This window comes from Myzus persicae, unplaced genomic scaffold, assembly GCF_001856785.1.
Source record: "Myzus persicae strain clone G006 unplaced genomic scaffold, MPER_G0061.0, whole genome shotgun sequence".
In the NCBI taxonomy this organism is placed as follows: domain Eukaryota; kingdom Metazoa; phylum Arthropoda; class Insecta; order Hemiptera; family Aphididae; genus Myzus; species Myzus persicae.
In genome coordinates, this window is record NW_019102130.1 from 21,227 (window position 1) to 39,384 (window position 18,158).

General features: G+C 31.1%; 1 protein-coding gene across 1 annotated transcript; it reads left to right on the forward strand.

Moving 5' to 3' along the window:
• Positions 1–3,309: 3,309 nt before the first annotated feature.
• LOC111031362 (general transcription factor II-I repeat domain-containing protein 2B-like) lies at positions 3,310–5,279 on the forward strand. The gene is made up of 2 exons (XM_022311268.1): positions 3,310–3,395; positions 4,967–5,279. Exons 1-2 carry the CDS (start codon positions 3,310–3,312, stop codon positions 5,277–5,279), a joined length of 399 nt encoding a protein of 132 aa, XP_022166960.1.
• The last annotated feature ends 12,879 nt before the right edge of the window (positions 5,280–18,158 follow it).

Below are 18,158 nucleotides of genomic sequence, written 5' to 3' on the forward strand. Positions count from 1 at the left end.
TTATAAAAAATTAATAATAAAAGTAATTCGTCCACGATGAAAATATAGGTACTAGTTTTCACGCTGAAGGTAATCAAGATGATGTGAATGATAAATATACCATACTTCACGATGCATAAAATGTGTTCAAATGTGTACTATAAATTATAAATAAAAAAAATAGTCAAAACAATTATGTATGCATTAATTAAGGTTATCAATATGGCTTTTTTTTAAATTATACTAAAGAGTAAAAAATATTAAATAATAAAGGCTTTAATTTTTTATAGTATGTAATGTATACATAACTATGTTTTAATTAACATTTTCTATAAATGTTGGTCTCGTATTGTACATTCTGCTTGTAAACAATTTTTATACATGTAATAGATCTGTGGTTATCGTTGGTTAGAATTCATTAAATGGTTTTTATAGAAAACATACTATTCTATCATTTATTTGTCTATTGCAATGGCAAATGCGCTTATATTAAAAAAAAAAATTACAGCGAGACTGATAAAGCCATATACCTAAATATGTAAATCTAAAATTTAAAAGGAAGTTGGGTTTTTGTGGGGTAGGGGCGCACAGTAGTGTACTGGCCAATTTCCAGCAATACTAGTGTATCTATAACTTTAACCAGTATTTCTCACCCTCATATCTCTGTTTATTTCTTTAGATGGGTTTTTAAAATTTGAAACAAAATAAGCTTAGGACATTTTACAAATTTTAGTCGTATTAGGCTTTTTTCAAAATTAGATCACCCTAAAATTTGATTTTTCGTTTCTAACTGAATGATCGATCATCAAAATTATAAAGTATACTTCTCATATATAAGTGGAAACATGAAATATGTTATGTGTAGGTCTTATACAACAAGTAAAGGAAAAATATACTTGGTAGTAATGTGGACATCCCCACTTTGATAAGCAGTCATTATTGGAAGAATATTTTTGTGACTGGGAATTGGCTTTCTCAGGGTTATGTCTTTGTGGATTATTAACACTTTTACGTCATATTATTGCTATATAATAATAACAATTTAGTATCGTTTGCATATTATTATAATAATATTTTCCTCGTTATTATCATACTAATGTGTATCTATAGGTCAAATTATTCTAACATCGCTAACAGACACCATGTATCTCACACTGTAATCACAAACTTAAAAATAATTTCCAAGTCGTCTTGGTTAAATTTTTTCTCCTCTCAAATATAAGTTATACATTGGATATAGTACTTAGGTATGTCAATATAATATATGAGACCGGGGCCAACCGACGGATCGTTTTTATATATTTCTGTTTTCTAATTTCAGACAAATTTCTTCTCTATAATATTATACGACCATAGTATATAATACACGTCTCACAAGTATATGTATAATAGAAATACGTATATTGTATAACTACTATACAGGTACGCGTTGTACGATCGCGGCATTATCACCGGAGATACCGATACCTAAGTGGTTTTCTCGGATGGCTTTCCAATAACCTCAGACAATAAAGCGAATTTTTCCATTCATCCCATCTCTCTCAGTTCATCATTACATTATGGGTCCAGAGCGGTGGTCCATTGTCAAATAACGTGACCTGGTGTTTTCGTATTTATTTATTTATTTATTATATTTTACTATATTATTATTAGGTACCTAGGTATTATTATTTTTTTCCAATCATAAATATAGTACCATATCTTATCCTGGTGTCAATTTTCTCAAGTTCTCAACCCAACATTATTATAATGTACACCAGTACCTAGTTGAAATATGATATTATAAACAATATTAAACTGATATTATATCCACGTTTTGAATTGTTGAAATTAAAAATGCTTCAAAATATAGATCACTTTTACTCGGTAATCGATATTACATGTAATGTTATAATATATGTATCCATTGAAGGCATCTAAATTCATTACCAAAGCCTTACTGACGGTTCTCTAACATATTACATTATATACAACTATAATAATTTAAATACTAATATATTTCGTACTATTGAAATAATAAAACATGAATACTTTTATCTGGCCGTGCAGACATTAATTATTGTCATCATCGGATCAAAAATCAGACACACCAATCTAATCACATCTCACATAATTAACCATGAAAATCAACCCAACTGCAGTATTCAACTCAACAAACTTCGCAAGATCAAACGTAGTATTGTTCTGCATTGTCCAAAATTATTCACGTCGAAGCACAAATTAATCTTAAACCGCCCATATCCGATAGAATAAAAACACCCAATTCTTCACCTCTTTTTTTTCTTTTGTTTTTCAAAGCTGTAAGTATTGATACCTAAAATTTTTATTAAAATATCGATTATAACTATTTGTAAAAAGTATAAATAAAATGCACAGGAAGTATATGTTTTAGTATTGGGAAATCAAGAGGCTCCAATTCAAAACGTAATACAGATATTCTGGTTCAGTTTTTTTAAATGTAATATATTATGACTAATAACAATGGTTTAAAAAAAAAATCAAAAAAGTTCAAAATCTTTTTTGATTTTTGTAGTTATTTAAATTTATAATTTGGAAGAAAAGATAATCATTTTGAATGGTTGGCTGTCCAAAGTTCCTCTTAAAAGACAAATTGATATTCTAAACCATAATTTTTTAGCCGCTTAGAAATAATATATCGACCTCGGCGCGCCGATTGAGCATCAAAAAACTTGTTGGAACACAACCTACAACGAACACGCACACCAGATCCTATTCTTTAGTGAACCCCGACACACAGTGTACAGTTTGAAATGGGAAATCTACACAACGGATTTAAGAACTGTGTACTAATAAATAACTAATAAGGTATCTATCTACTAACTTATTATCAATATCACCAAAGTACAAAAAAATATACTATTCACTGATTACCGTGATTGAAATAAATACATAGATACAAACTCAAAATAATAAGATATTTAATCTTATGCTATTGTATTTTTTAATTATAAGTTAATTGCTTACATCATTAAAAAAATATTAAAATCAGTATTTTATTGATTTTTCTTTCTACATTCTATGTCCACCATTAAGTGTCTATTGTACAAGAACCACTCATATCTTTTAACGTTTTACTGGGTTCTACTGATTTAATTGACCTTTTTTTTTTTGTGATTTAATTGACCTTAACCTTATAGTAATTTTGACTTTCCCATTTAACTATTTTCTTCACATCTAGTCCAACTATTCCAAGGTCAACAGGACTTATAAAATAGCTGCTGTTCTTATTGGCTTTTTTTATTTCTGCCATTTATTAAATTTTATTATTTTGTTTAGTAATTTTGTATAATTTACACTGAACACGTCATAATGAAGGAACAATCGTCAAAGGCAAAATATCTCAAAGTGGATAATATTCTTCACAACAGCGTTGGGAGTCAGATCAGTTTGGAAAAGTATGATGAGTACGATTAGAAAGAAGAACCATCGACCAATCATTTTTAAAAATAACGTCCAATACTTTTTTATAATATTATAATAAAAGCACATACACACACACACACACACACACACACACTTACATTTACACTTACATTTACACTTACACTGCACCTAGACCTTTGATATGGTCGATATAGGTACTCAATGTGAAGGAAGGTTCTGTTATAAAATGTATAATTAATTTTTCAGGTACCCATATACTTAAAGAGGGGTTTTTTTTCACAATGTCTGTGTTCGAAATAATAGGAACAAAAAAAATACATCCCGGACGTTTTTAACTATGAAATTTTCCAGTACACTCATTTCTGCATTATGTTCACTGAACACAATAAAAACGAACAAATGTTTTGAGGTCAAATTAATTTACAGTAACAGCTACACTGCTACAGCTATTTCATGGGTCTTAAATACTCAGCGTAGTTCAACGAATTTGCATGATGTTTTATGTCTCTCGATTTTAATTGCATCTATAATTATATAATTGTGATGTTTCGCAGGGAATAAACATGGATTTAGTAAGGTTGGCGTTAACTACTCAACAGTCAACACTAATAACGATATTATATCTATTTTATGTACAATATCTACTAATACTAGTTACACAACAAGCCTGACCTGATCATGATGAACTTTGCCAATGATGTCCAATTGATCATTCCCGAGTACTCATATTTTTTGATATATTTTATCTTTTGTTAACTGCATTATTTTTTATATCATTAAATATTAAAAAGCCCTTGGCTGAAACTAGCAGTTTTTATAGCACATTAAACAATCTTTCGAGATTGCTTTTACTTATTTTAATATTATATATTTTTTATAACTTTACTTCAGGAAGTATAATGACAATAGTTTTTTTTTTTAAATTATAAACTATGAAGTATTAGCTTACATTTGGTTTAAGATTGGCTTAATATTATATTAAATTGTACATTTCAATTTTTTTTTTCAAGTATATAATTACTTTATATTATATTATTACATTGTTGCTTTCATACTGTGTAGGTGGATAGATACATGCGATTTGTACTAGTGGATAATTTTCCCAAAATAATTATCAAACTACCTACGCTTTTTGATCGTGCAAGGTATTTATCAGTTTAAAAATGCAATACAGGATCCTAAATACGTGAAATTAATTTTAATCAGTTAAACAACCATGGTCCGAGTGTTCGGAGAACCCTTTGAGAACAATATGATTAATCAACGAGGTAAAAACCCCCTGGGGATTTATGGTTCATTTTCAAAATTTAGGGTTCCCGAGTTGGTGGACTATACAACGTGGTAGGTATTATTATTAATATTATTATGATCGAGAGTTCCCTTCACTGATTCCTGAGTAAACCCTGATAAACCTAACTAGCAATGAATACATCACTTACTTAATAAAAATAAAATGTTCCTCGTGAAGTGAAATTTGTGTTGAAATATATGATAATGACTAGTAAGCAGTGAACTTTACTTAATTATTCTTTGGCTATTGATGAAAGTATCGATGTAATCGACAAGTTGCTATTTTTGTTAGAGGTATTGATAATGAATTTAAACTATCTGAAAAAATGACTTCTTTAGTACCACTGAAAGACACTACAAAATATCGTGATTTGTTCGAGGCAGTAGAAACTACACTGAATAAATTGTCTTTAAACTTGGTCAATATATCAGGTATAGCTACGAATGGTGCCCATGCTATGGTAGGTAAAAAAGGACTTACAAAATTAGTAAAATACCATACGGTTTTAGTTGGGAACAAAGGTTACCACTGCACTGTTCATCAGGAAAATGTATGTGCGGAAGCTTTGAAAATGGATAACATCATGCAAATTGTCATCAAATAATATGTTACATTATTCGAGCTAGGGGACTAAATCATCGTAAATTTCAAGACTACGTTAAAATCAAGTAAGCAGATTCTGGAGACGTTTACTTTTCAGGAGTAAAGTGGCTTAGTCGAGGTAAAATGCTCAAAAGATTTTATGATTTCTGAAATGAAATAAAGTCGTTCATGGAGTCAAAAGGAAAACCTGTCATAGAGTTTGAACATGAAAACTGGCTTATGGATTTAGCTTTTTTAGTTGACATAACTACTCATTTAAATGAGCTAAACGTACGTCTTCATTTCTTCAAGGTAAAAATCAACTCATTAGTTATATGTTTCAAATAATAACTGCCTTTGAACTAAAACTTAAATTATGGCAAAGTCAAGTTAAGGTGAATAATTTCATGTATTTCCCTATGTTTCCAAATACAATCCCAAGAATATCGATAATATGCTTCTTTGATTTAATTTTAATTAATAAATTTGAAACCCATTTTCAAGATTTTCGTAAGAATAGTCAACTCTTTGTTATTTTCGCAACGCCGTTTTCAGTTGATATTACTGCAGTGGAAACTAAATTTCAAATGGAATGCATTGAGTTGCAATCAGATATTCAACTCAAAGAAAAGTTTAATCAGTTATCTTTATTAGATTTTTATAGATTATATCTACCTAAAGAAACATATCCATTCCTTCATGACCATGCCTTATTTATGTTCTCGATTTTCAGCAGTACCTACATTTGCGAACAATTGTTTTCAAGAATGAAAAACACAAGGAGTAAGAATCGGTCCACTATATTAGACAAGCACTTTAAAAGTTGTTTAAGCATTGCCACAACTTCAATCGATCCAGATATTGATTCATTATTGTCACAAAAAAAGCAATTTAAAATTCCTCATTAAATATAACTAATGACTTTTAACTTTTTTAAACTAAAATTTTTTTATTATTATAAATAAATATATTTTTCTGTGTATTTATGATTAAATATTAATACTTGTAAAAATATTTCTGCTTATTATTCGCTACTGTAAAATTATAAAAAAATGTATTGTTGTATTATAGAATATAATTTAATCATTAAATTTGAATGTATTATTATTAAAAAAAAGTATGTGGCCCACAAAAACCTCTACCTATATGATGTGGCCCAGTCTTCACAAAAGTTTGGACACCCCTGCAGTAAAGCATTGTTCAACTTAGCTGAAATAGCTAGGATTCAAATACATACAAACTAAAAAAAAAACACTGGAGCACTGTGGCCCAAAGTGTTCTGCTGGTAATAATATGTAACACAAGGTGACAACCCAAAAATAATATATACAAGTTGTTGTATACGCCTATTGCTTCGAGGTACACAATAAACGAACAAATAATATTAGAAATACATTTAATAAACACTGGTGTCTGGTGTGGTGATCGAAACACACGATCACCACCACTAACCCCCATTTGCCTAGTACTATGACTTATATATTATCACTTAACCTAGTTTTTGTTTTGCTACATCTGCTAAAGCTGACTGACAAAGACTTAATACTAACTATAGTCCAATATACATGCTTACTTAACCTAGTTAATATTTTTCTAATTAATAATTTGTATATGTATGCATGATACAACAAAGTATACCCATGATATATAAATACCTATCTCTAATGACTCTAAAAACGAAAATATTTTTACTGGGTCGGCGAAGGCTCAAATAATTCAAAAATATATGGATTTTGCTTGATAAAATATATGCTTATTTGAAAATTCCAAATAAATATTTAACAGTTTGGGTTCACCCAGTGTAGTAGTATACAAAGGTTTTTTAAAATATGTATTATGATGACTATGGATTTGCACGGTTTCGATTCAGGATTGATCCACGTAAAATCCTACATATACACAGACCTAGGGGAATACTCACCCGCCCAGCCAAGTTCTTATTTTCACCAACATTTCTAATTTATCAGTAATCAGTATCGACTGGAGTCAAATACAACTATATAAATAAGACCGATTGGATTTGAACATTTTCAAAAATTCAGATTATTTTATCCATCATTTTGTAGGTATTTTATTTAAATCTGGTAAACAGTGACTACAATAGTTTGGATTGAGAGAAAAAACTAAAAAGTATTATATTTTTGAAATTGCGTTCATTTAAAAATATCTATATTTGGATAATATTATGTTATAAACAAGTAAGAAAAATTCACTCTGCAACCTCGCTAAATTCCAGGTTCGTAAAAGTATTTAAATTCTACGCAATAAACTATGGTTCCAGGTACAATTTCATGTACAATAATTACAGAATAATAGCTAAAATAAACCTTAAAATTGTTCTAAATCATGTTTAGAATCCTAAAACCAATAAAATATTAAATAGTATTGTTTAATTTCACGAATCTTATAATGCAAAATAAATTATTTTTTCTTAATAATTCATGTACACTTAATAGTGACTAGCAATAATTAAAAAAAATATATATATATATATATACATTGGTTTAACAATTGATTTTTATGTAATTAAAAAGTGTAACGCATTGCACTTCTATTTGTAAACTCAACAACTTAATTTAATAATTATGATACCATAAAACATACGATTAGTACATGACTAGTATAGAAAATATATTATATAATAAGCATAGATCAATATTCTATGTAACATTTGTATCATCAAGATTTTAATTATGTTCTACTCCAAATCAAAATTAATTAACATAATAGTATATTCGTGGCCTTTGAAGGCTAGCCTATAGTAATGAGTATTTAGTGAGATTAATGGCGATCGTCCGACAGTACAGTTAGTTTGACAGTAGTCTTTTTATAAAACGTTTCGATAAATTAAATGAGCTACTATCCACCTAAAGCGTCTTCGTACTTACCACTAGTACTCAAATCTGCTTAGTATACTAAAAATCAGCTGCACATAACCTTTTTACATTAAAAAATACACATAGGTACCACATGAATATATTTGTTTATGTCAAGCCTTATTGATGAGTATATGAGTAATTGACCTACAAAGGATAGAACATGTACATTTCAATAAAATTTATAATTATTTAGCATTTCATGATTTATAGTTGGTACACTAAACAGTAAGTATAAGATATTTTCAACTAGTGTGATTACTGATTGTGATATTGATTTTTTTTCGGACTGCATAGCGAGCAGAAGCCCGACTTAAGTGTGATTTCTTCTGTTGACTGTATGGCTGTTTCACATTATTAATGCATTGTAATACTATGTACACGTCTGTCGAACGGATTTTGTATAAGAGTTAGTTTTGACATCATGATATGATACTATAATGTTGTAAAATATATGATCACCGTGGTCGTGCTAAAATAGCAAGTGAATTTTTACAATATATTCTATAACATACTCATAGGTTAAAATATTTAAAAGAACATACAATTGTTAGATTTTCATAAATTATACAAGATAATGTATTATGTTGTAGCAGTTGATAATAATAATAATTGAGACCATAATAACGGTGACGCACCTAACCTAACCTAGTTATCTAACCACTGTTTTTACACAGATGCAGTGAGGTAGCAACTTTGTACACCTTTTGTAAGTGGGCAATGAGTAATTACTAATAACTGTTATTAAAAAAATAAAACGGGAACGCGTCGAAATGACGGATTACAACCCGAAGAAATACGTTGAAAATTAACCCATAAATAAACTATTATTGTTATTATTAGTGTATTATTTTCTCGTTTGGTTTACAATAATCGATTTAAATGTCATAAAAACAAACAAAATACGACTTAATGTAAAAATAATATTAATAGTGGGTACTACAGAGCTTAAAAAAATTCTCTTAAAAATTGTTTTCAATACAATGATTGAACGAATATCTATTTGAGTAGCACCAATATTGTTCGCTTCTGTAATGGTGAAATGTTTGCAAAATGAAATGGTTAATAAAAAGTACGAAAATGTACTCAAAGTTTAAAAAATGCCTTCAAAATTCCAAAAGAAATAAAACAGAAAAAATCCATAAGAAGTGAATGAAAATGTATTATTATATTTACTGCGGTCTGCGGGTCACGTGAAACTCATATATATCATAATAATATTTAGTGCCGCGAACAATATTAATTCCAGAGATCATCATCGTTATCGAATGGCGTTACGTAAATATCATTATTTCGTGTATTTAGGCTCATGAGGTACACACCACCAAATATAATTCCGTTTCATAGCGGTGCGGCGCGAAGCGTTCGCAATCCGTTCGGAGAGGTATAAATAAAAAGTTCTTCGTTTCTCTTGCTTCTGGATTATTTTTCGCCCACCGTGACGCCGCCAAAGCCGAGGGGAGTTGCGTTGTTTCTCTCATAGGCAACTTCTTTACACACACACACACACACACACACGCCCACACACACGCGCGCAGTGTTATTACTGTATAACTTTATTTCCCTACAGATTTCGGGTCGGGAAAACTGTAGTTCTTTTTTTTATTATTATTATTATTGTTTTTTTTTTATCGCCACGCGAGAGACCAAACCAATGGCACATGAATGGTGGGGGGGGGGGGGGTGTACGAAAACTTCCATTCATCAGCCGGACCGCTCCGGGGCTCGGCTAGCGTGTATTTCTCCTTGGGCCCGTCGTGAATATTGCATGATTTGGACGATGAGCCACACGTTTTTCGCTGTGGCCCGATTTCCGTGCAAAGTAAATATTTATAAACCGCCACGACACACTTCACGGTGGCATTTTTCGTCGGCGCACTTTCCGTAATATTATAAAAATGATATAATATGCGTAATAACCGCACGCGGGTGCAATTGTTCGTTCGGCGAAACGTATAATACGTACAGTAATAACTAATAAGTGTCGTACAAAGATAACAACGCAAACGTTATCCAGACAACATGACTGTAGATAATTCATTCGAGTTTTAACTGGGCAATTTATAGAATAGATGACGCCTACAATATTTATCTAAAATCAAGATTCCAGATGATAGATACATTTTAAAATTTAAAAGGCCGTCATGTATAGGTAACCTCTTTACTGTGCAGTAATCCTTTATGTGTTGTGTACCTCATCAGTCATCATTTCATACTGGTATTGTATCGGATGTATAATATTTAGAATACATACATCTGTCCTATGTCTGTAGAATATCGAAAAATGTGGTATAGAGTAGACTCAGATATTCTATAAATAAAGATTTTTTTTAATAAAAATGTAGGATTTTGTTTAAAAAATATAATACAATAAATGTTTGATGTGTGGGTTATATAGATACGCATCATTGGAGTTTGTTCTCATCGTCGATCAGTACATGACATTTTGCAACCAGAAGTATAGGTAGGTGTATCGAGCGACATTATATCGGCACTCGAATTATACTTCCGCCCAACAGTCACGTGTATCTGTATTATTGTCACGGATGTGTAACTATTTCTGTCAAGTCAGGACTCTGCTCTTGGAACGACGGGTAATAATTATTTACCTTTATCAGTGAGAACTCTGCAAACGTTTTTATTCATACACGAACGCCGTCTCCAATATATTGTTTCGTTTAATATTATTTTAACGGCCGAACACCACAAAGGCTCGAAATCAAAGGCCTCTGAGCAGTAGTTGTTATACTGTTGAAAATACCATCTGAAACCCGACAAGTAATAACGATATAATAATGAGTTAATTTGGGAAACTCTTGTGTTGTGCGTCGTGCAGCATAACGTGCATCAATTGAAATTCATCAAAGTCTAGTTGATGGTCGTTTCTTGGAACAGTATTATTATGATTTGCATAATACCACATTACGCAGTGAAACCCTACGGTTATATTATATGCAAAACGGAGAAAAACATTTTATAATAACGTTACATCTACCACTGATGCGTCGTTCTACTCACTGTGAATTATGGTTATAATAATCATAATAACTGCCCGTTTTGTATTATAACACAAAAAACATCTTTTCGAGATGATTGTGACTTTGTTATTATATATTCGCCAATGTACTCCAACGAGTTCATATCGTGACGTGGGTAATACGTATCTATAATGCTATTCAGGCCGAATGTAAGCCAATAGCAAACCTGTGAAAATCAGCTCTGACAATAAAGGAATATGTCAATGCGTGTGATCTTGAAGTTAGCACCCCCACTGCGGTAAAAAGTGTGCAAAGTCGTGTAAATATTTAGAAAATGAATTGCAATAATAATATTGCAAATCCCTTTCTAGAATTCGAAAATTGTGAAACAAAGCAGCAAATTAACTTTTACGTTTCGACTGATGGGGGGGGGGGAGGGGCATCGCATTGTTTAACAAAAATAAATTGCAAATAAAAATGCAAATCACTTTTTGTAGTTTATAAATCAATAACAGACTAAATCTGAAATGGATGCGTTTGGAGACATATCGTCCAATCTGTGCACCTACATCCAGATCTTCGTCGGTATAGAACTACGGGGAACCAGTGTAGTCAGATTTCAACAATAATAATGTAGTTAGTTATTGTGTATACGATGAGTATAATAAAGTGTCTGCGTAGCTATTAATAATATATATAAATGATACATGTGTATATTATAATTCGAGTATAATATAATATACTGCAGGAATTTATCGTGGAGAGGACGCCCTGAGAAAGACAATCAAACCTCTGATAATAACGTCGACACTTGCCACACGCATATAATACGCGAGCATCTATATTGTCCTATAATTATAGTATTATGTATTGTGAACCGTCAGCCGAAGAGAAGGAGGTATAGGGAAACGCTGCAGTGACTGTGCGAGTCATACCAAAGCCTGCCAGCCGACTGAATTCACGAGACTCGTGTAATATTATATTACTGTTAATATTACCATAATAACAGTTAACCTATGCATGATAGATTTTTAGTTATATAACAGCACGCCCCCCCCCCCCAAAAAAAAAAAGAATGTACGTCAGATTATGACTATGATTGTAGTCAGCACACAACGATACTAAATATTACAATTAAAAATAATGATATCATTATCTGTACGCGATGAATAAGCAGTCATTCATTTGCATATTACTATCGGAATCAGAGACCATTAAAGCTCAATCTAACTGCGGAGCACTTGAGATGGAAAATAAATATAAGTAAAAACCCTAACGATATGTGTCGGTTGTATGAGATATTGAAATTATCTACACGAAATCTAAATGTCATATTATAATAACAATATACCTACCTCACTGGAAATGTGCTTTCACGAGAAATTAATAAATAGATTAACCATGTAATATTATATCTGCAAGTTGTAAGTAAATAGTAAATTTCCCGTAGATTGTAAAGCCTACAATTAAAAAATGCGATGCATAATGGTTTTAATTAGTTGGTCGTCATTGGCAGACAACGAAGTATTAAAAGTGATGTTTAAATTTTAAAGTATAGGAGAGGAGAAGGTATTTTTTTTTATTCTGTTTGAAGAAAGAATAGAACATTAATAAGTCACAGAAGTCACACAATCCGCTTCCACAGTCGGGGTAAGTTCGCAGAAGGTTGCAACACTGTTGAGCCTTAAATTGAAAGTGTATTTGGGTAGTAAATAAATGTGACCCATATAATCTCTGTTACATGTTATACTATTATAATCTAACTACCTATATAAACGTTAAATCTACTTTCTTTGTAACAGCTAATCTCAGAAACTACTCATCCGATTATCTCGATTTTTTTTTAACGATGAAGGATATCAAGGAGAAGATATTAAGCATATTTAAAGCTTAGGTAGCAAAAAGGTAGATCACACGTGCATTTTTTTTGCTCACACAAAAACTGTATCTTTTTTGTTTATTTAAATGGTTGCCATAGGTTCCATATTACATTACCTACTATTATTATATTATAATTAATAGAAATATGGCTTACACATTGTTGTTTATAAAAAAAAAAAAAACAAATATTTTGCAGAATAGTTAGTATTATTATAAAATACAGTATATTGTTTTAATTTTGTTCAGCGTGTATTGTTGATTATGGTTTCAATAATATTATACATCTACTCGATCGTAATACCGATAATAGAGTAATCGCAGATTTTAAAAATAAAAATAAACATTTCATCATTAACCGAAGTATTTATAGGTACCTATTATTCGTTATAATGAAATATTATGACGAGCGATTTCACCGATCACATTATATTAATGCTCATTACAGTGTTCCTGATTTTCAGAATAAACGATTGGAAGATCAATTTGAGTGTAAAACGTATACACATTATGTATTTTATATTTTACTTCCATTTTGAAAAATACTAGCTATACGCCTTCGAATCGACCTTTATAAGATATAATATTTTCACGACAAAACCCGCAGAGTAAAGCCTATTTGGACATATGGCATACAAATACGAAGACAGCTGCCATATCATGTAACCTTCTTAACAATGTCGTCTCCCTGAAATCGATAATATTGCACCTATATATTATATATATGCTCCGAATCCTGCACAGCACCGAATTCCCGACTGCGTGTGTGTGTTTGCAATTCGTGACACTTTATATAATATTATATATATATATATAACTTGATACTATGATATGATATATTATTTTTATTATTACACTCAAAACTCTCATCCTTAGTCCATTCGGGTAAGTCTGCATTTGAAAATGTGTGACAAATCAAAATAAGACATTCTGCGCTATTATTACTTGTTATTATATGAATCGAATAATGGATACGCAGACGCGCCATTTCGAGCGATTCGCCAAGAAGTCCGTTGCACTTTATGAAAATATCCCAAACATAATAAATAAATTCATCTGATCTCACCACCTGCACGCCTACTGAATCGTTTCACCGACATTCATCGATTCAAAACTATTTATATTAATAATATAGTATTGTAATGATAATTTTTATAAAATATGTAAGTACAAGATTAATAGTATAGTATTTAATTATACATACTAGAAAGTACATGATAATATGTTCCCATATATCGAGTAAGAACAATAATAATATTATGTTAATTTGTGTATGTACTGACTCACTTTTTAATGTAAGTTATTATTTCCACCCGTAAGTATTTAACGTACATCAAGTAAGGTTTACATACTCATAATATTCGTTTGTAAACGTATATCATCGTATTTCAATCCGTAGCTATTTCGTTTGTTCGTCACAGAAAGACACCGTATAATTAATAATATATTTTATTCTGGGTTAGTCATTGCATATTTTTTGGTTTTTCCACATATTATAATCACGAGACAGAGGATAACTACAGTTTAAATATTTTATAATATACGTGGTGTTTTTTTTGTACCCTATGCTATATTGTCCGTTGGGGGAACCGGGCTGGCAGCGTATTCGGTAACCGGTAATTACCAGCAATGGCACAACTAGAAAATAATTTCGGAGGGTGGGTACATTGTTTCAACACATATATACACGAGAGATAACATGCAGGCAGAAAAAAAACAAGATTCAGTGAAGAGGGTAAAATCACCATCATTTTGATGAAAAATAAAACACCTAATTTTAATTTAAAACTATAGCAGTAAGTGAATTAAACACCTCTGCTTAGTTAAACGCTCGAGTAGAAAATGTTATAGAAATATGTCTTAAATCGTATATTATATAAATTACATAATAATTGTTTATCTTATGTATACACCGTGATCAGAAATTAAATAACATTGATTATCATTAATCGCTAATCTGCAGGTATGAAATTATCAGTCTGACTGCATCGAGTGATGATTTTAAGAAACAAACAAAAAACCAGGAAATTAAAAAAAAATTTTCAAAAATATATTTTAATATTTCAAGAAGGGTGAAAGTTTCAAGTTTGAAATATTTCAAAGTGAAAATTGCATGTTAAATATTTTTTTTCATATTCATAACTCTAATTATTACCGGCATCGGTTAAAATATCATACGTAAAAAAATATATAATAAATGTATTTAAAAAAAGACAATACAATTCGTATGCTACACATAGATCGGAAGAGGTCATTATGGCATTGTCAGCGACGAAAACGGAGCGCACACACAATCGAGGATATGTGCGTTTGACTTTTCCGCCTGTCCCTCTGGATCAGTATTTTGTGTGTGTGTGTGTGTGGGTGTGTGTGTGTGTGTGTGTGTGTGTGTGTGTGTGTGCAGTGCAGTGCGTAACGTGCAAACATGACAACCCGCTTCGCTTACTAAATACAATATATTATAATAATCATTATATCGTGGAAGTTACACTATATTATTATTATTATTATTATTGTTGTTGTGCAAAATATTATTATATATGTACTCGAATAATAATATCATGACGTGCGTGTGTATTGCACGGACCCCCAACGGACACTTTCGCGCATACAACTACAACTACAACTACAGTGTACGTACCCATGCGGGTCGTCCCGGTAGTGGGCTGCAAATATTTGCCCCCGTGTCTTTGATACATAGCGTGTGCGTAATTCAATTTCCCGCACACTTGGATCGGGCAATTATATGCAAAATGGTAAATTACCACTGGGACAGTCGGGTCCGGTGCCGCGTACCTATATACGTGTACAATAATAATATGATAATGTAGCTCGGAAAACTCCGATAAACAGTAACCTCCGGCGGCCATGGCTGTACCTACTATGTCCTGCGAGGCGGAGAAACGAACGTATATCTGGGGGGGGGGGAGGGGGTCGAAACATTAATCAATCGCCGCGGGAACCCTTTTTAATACTCACAGATATCCGTGTACACCATAATACGCTAGTACCTCCCTATTGCAATACGCGCTGAGTATGTCGCGAGAAGTCATCTAATAAAATCCTCTTGAAAAGTATATTTACAGCAACATTTTTGATCTTGATTTTTATATTTATTTTTGCATTTCGCGTAGATTTTTTCAAAAGAAAATAAATAAAACAAACGCTCGTTTCTCCGCCGATTTCCATACTATTATTGGGTTTCGCCCGAATCGACGATGCACCACGTGCGGACATTTTGTGTGTACACAAATTGAAAATCGTGCTCAAATTTGTCTGGTCGTATGTAAATCTTTTTTCCGTTCGAAGCTACAACTACACGCATCTTAAGTATATCGTTATAATCATAATAATGTAAAACAAAGTTTATATATTATCATGTTCTTGTTTTTTCAATTCTAATATTCCGTTATGATTTCACTATGATATTATTATCTAATTTATGATCGTATAAAATAGAAATGAAATTCTTTTCTTACTACTCCGCGTTGAATTTAGGTGACCGAGAGCGTAACATAATATTATTATTTTCAATTTTAATATTTTACGAGAGCGTTGAGTTGACTTTTTGTTCATAGTTCCACCGACATAATAAAACCGTTTCAATTCCACAATACTATATTCGACGAAAAAATAAATCAATAAGTTTGTGTCATTTCATAAAAGATACTCCCTCGAGCCTTGCTTACAGACTGGGCTAAACCACGCTGCGAGCTTACAAGATTTTTCACTTAAATTGTGTTTACATTTTATACATCCGATTTTAGGACCGATTATCCTATTCATTTTATTTCCAATAAAACGTACAAAATGTATTATTCAGTTTTACATGATCTGCTGTGATAATTATATTATGTAATTCTATCGTGTCCATAGAAACCGAAGACAGAATATATTGTGCTATATGTCTGAACCATGAACATACAATGTAACAATGAATTAATTGATGGAAAACGTTACTCATCCAGCGGTGACAGTACCTTTGGGTTTTTATTAAGTTTGATATTTATAGCAGATCGGGGCCGGTGCATCACAAATGGTACCAATTTCATAAAAAATCAATCTAGGAAATTTGAGTGTGCGCTTAGTCATGGATAAGTTAAATATGAGGATAGTTGAGATGAGAAATAAGTCAAGATTGAAGCCTTTTATAAACATTAAACACTTACTACTTCTTCATTTTACTGTTTAAATATTTAGATCTTTATAGACCATTCTATTACAGAGATAAATGATGATTGTTATGATGACAGGGGAATTGGTGATTTTACGAAGGTAAGTGTTTTGAAATATTTGAATTTCGTCAACATTGGATTTCATGGCTTTGGCTTTAAGTGTCCCAGGTATATACTACAAAGTAAACATAATTGCCTAAATATAAATAATCTTATGATTCATGTCAACATTATGGCGGGTACATTATGTGAATTATCTTATTTTATAAAAATAAAATATTATATTATATACTATTATTACAATCATTGTTATATTAATATGTTTTGGTTTACATGCTAGAGCATTATGGTTCAATGAGAATATTAAGTCAGTCAATAATATAGAATGCAGCATTGCAGCAAGGTAGACGTAGCAAGTTAATCATTATTTAATTGTTTTTTTTCCTCAATATATATTATTCACGTATTGTAGGTATCAATATTGGATCATGGAAATTGTTTATAGTGTGTGGGATTAAAAAAAAATCTGTCACAAAGTCTAGATTAAAAAATAAAAATGTATACGAAGTTTATGATTATTTGAACACCTTTCCAGATGAGATAACTTTTTGAATAATGGCAAGTGATTTTGTTGAATAATTGTCCAGTTTTTATTTTTTTTCTCTTTTTTTATAACTAATTTCATACAAAAGTGAGAAATGTGATATTTTTTTTCGCATGAAATGTTTATGAGGAAAAACAAGTAGGTACACAAATTCCTTGGTTACCGTCTGATTACACTGCAGTGAATTTTCTTGGTATTCCAAGAACGTCAATGCCCTCGAGTGCTGAATAATTCACGCAAACTTTTATGAAACACTAAAATGTTTTAAATTATTGAATTTGTAATTATTATAGTATAGAAATTAAAGGAAAATACGATAAAACATTAAAAATATTTTAATTGTGAACTCGTGCAACAATAATGTAATTTTTCAAGTTACTTTTGGTCATG

Coding starts and splice junctions, on each gene's coding strand:
- LOC111031362 (XM_022311268.1), top strand. CDS start 3,310: ATGAAGGAACAATCGTCAAAGGCAAAATATCTCAAAGTGGATAATATT. Junction 3,396..4,966: donor AGTCAGATCAGTTTGGAAAA/GTATGATGAGTA, acceptor TATTTTTGTTAG/AGGTATTGATAATGAATTTA.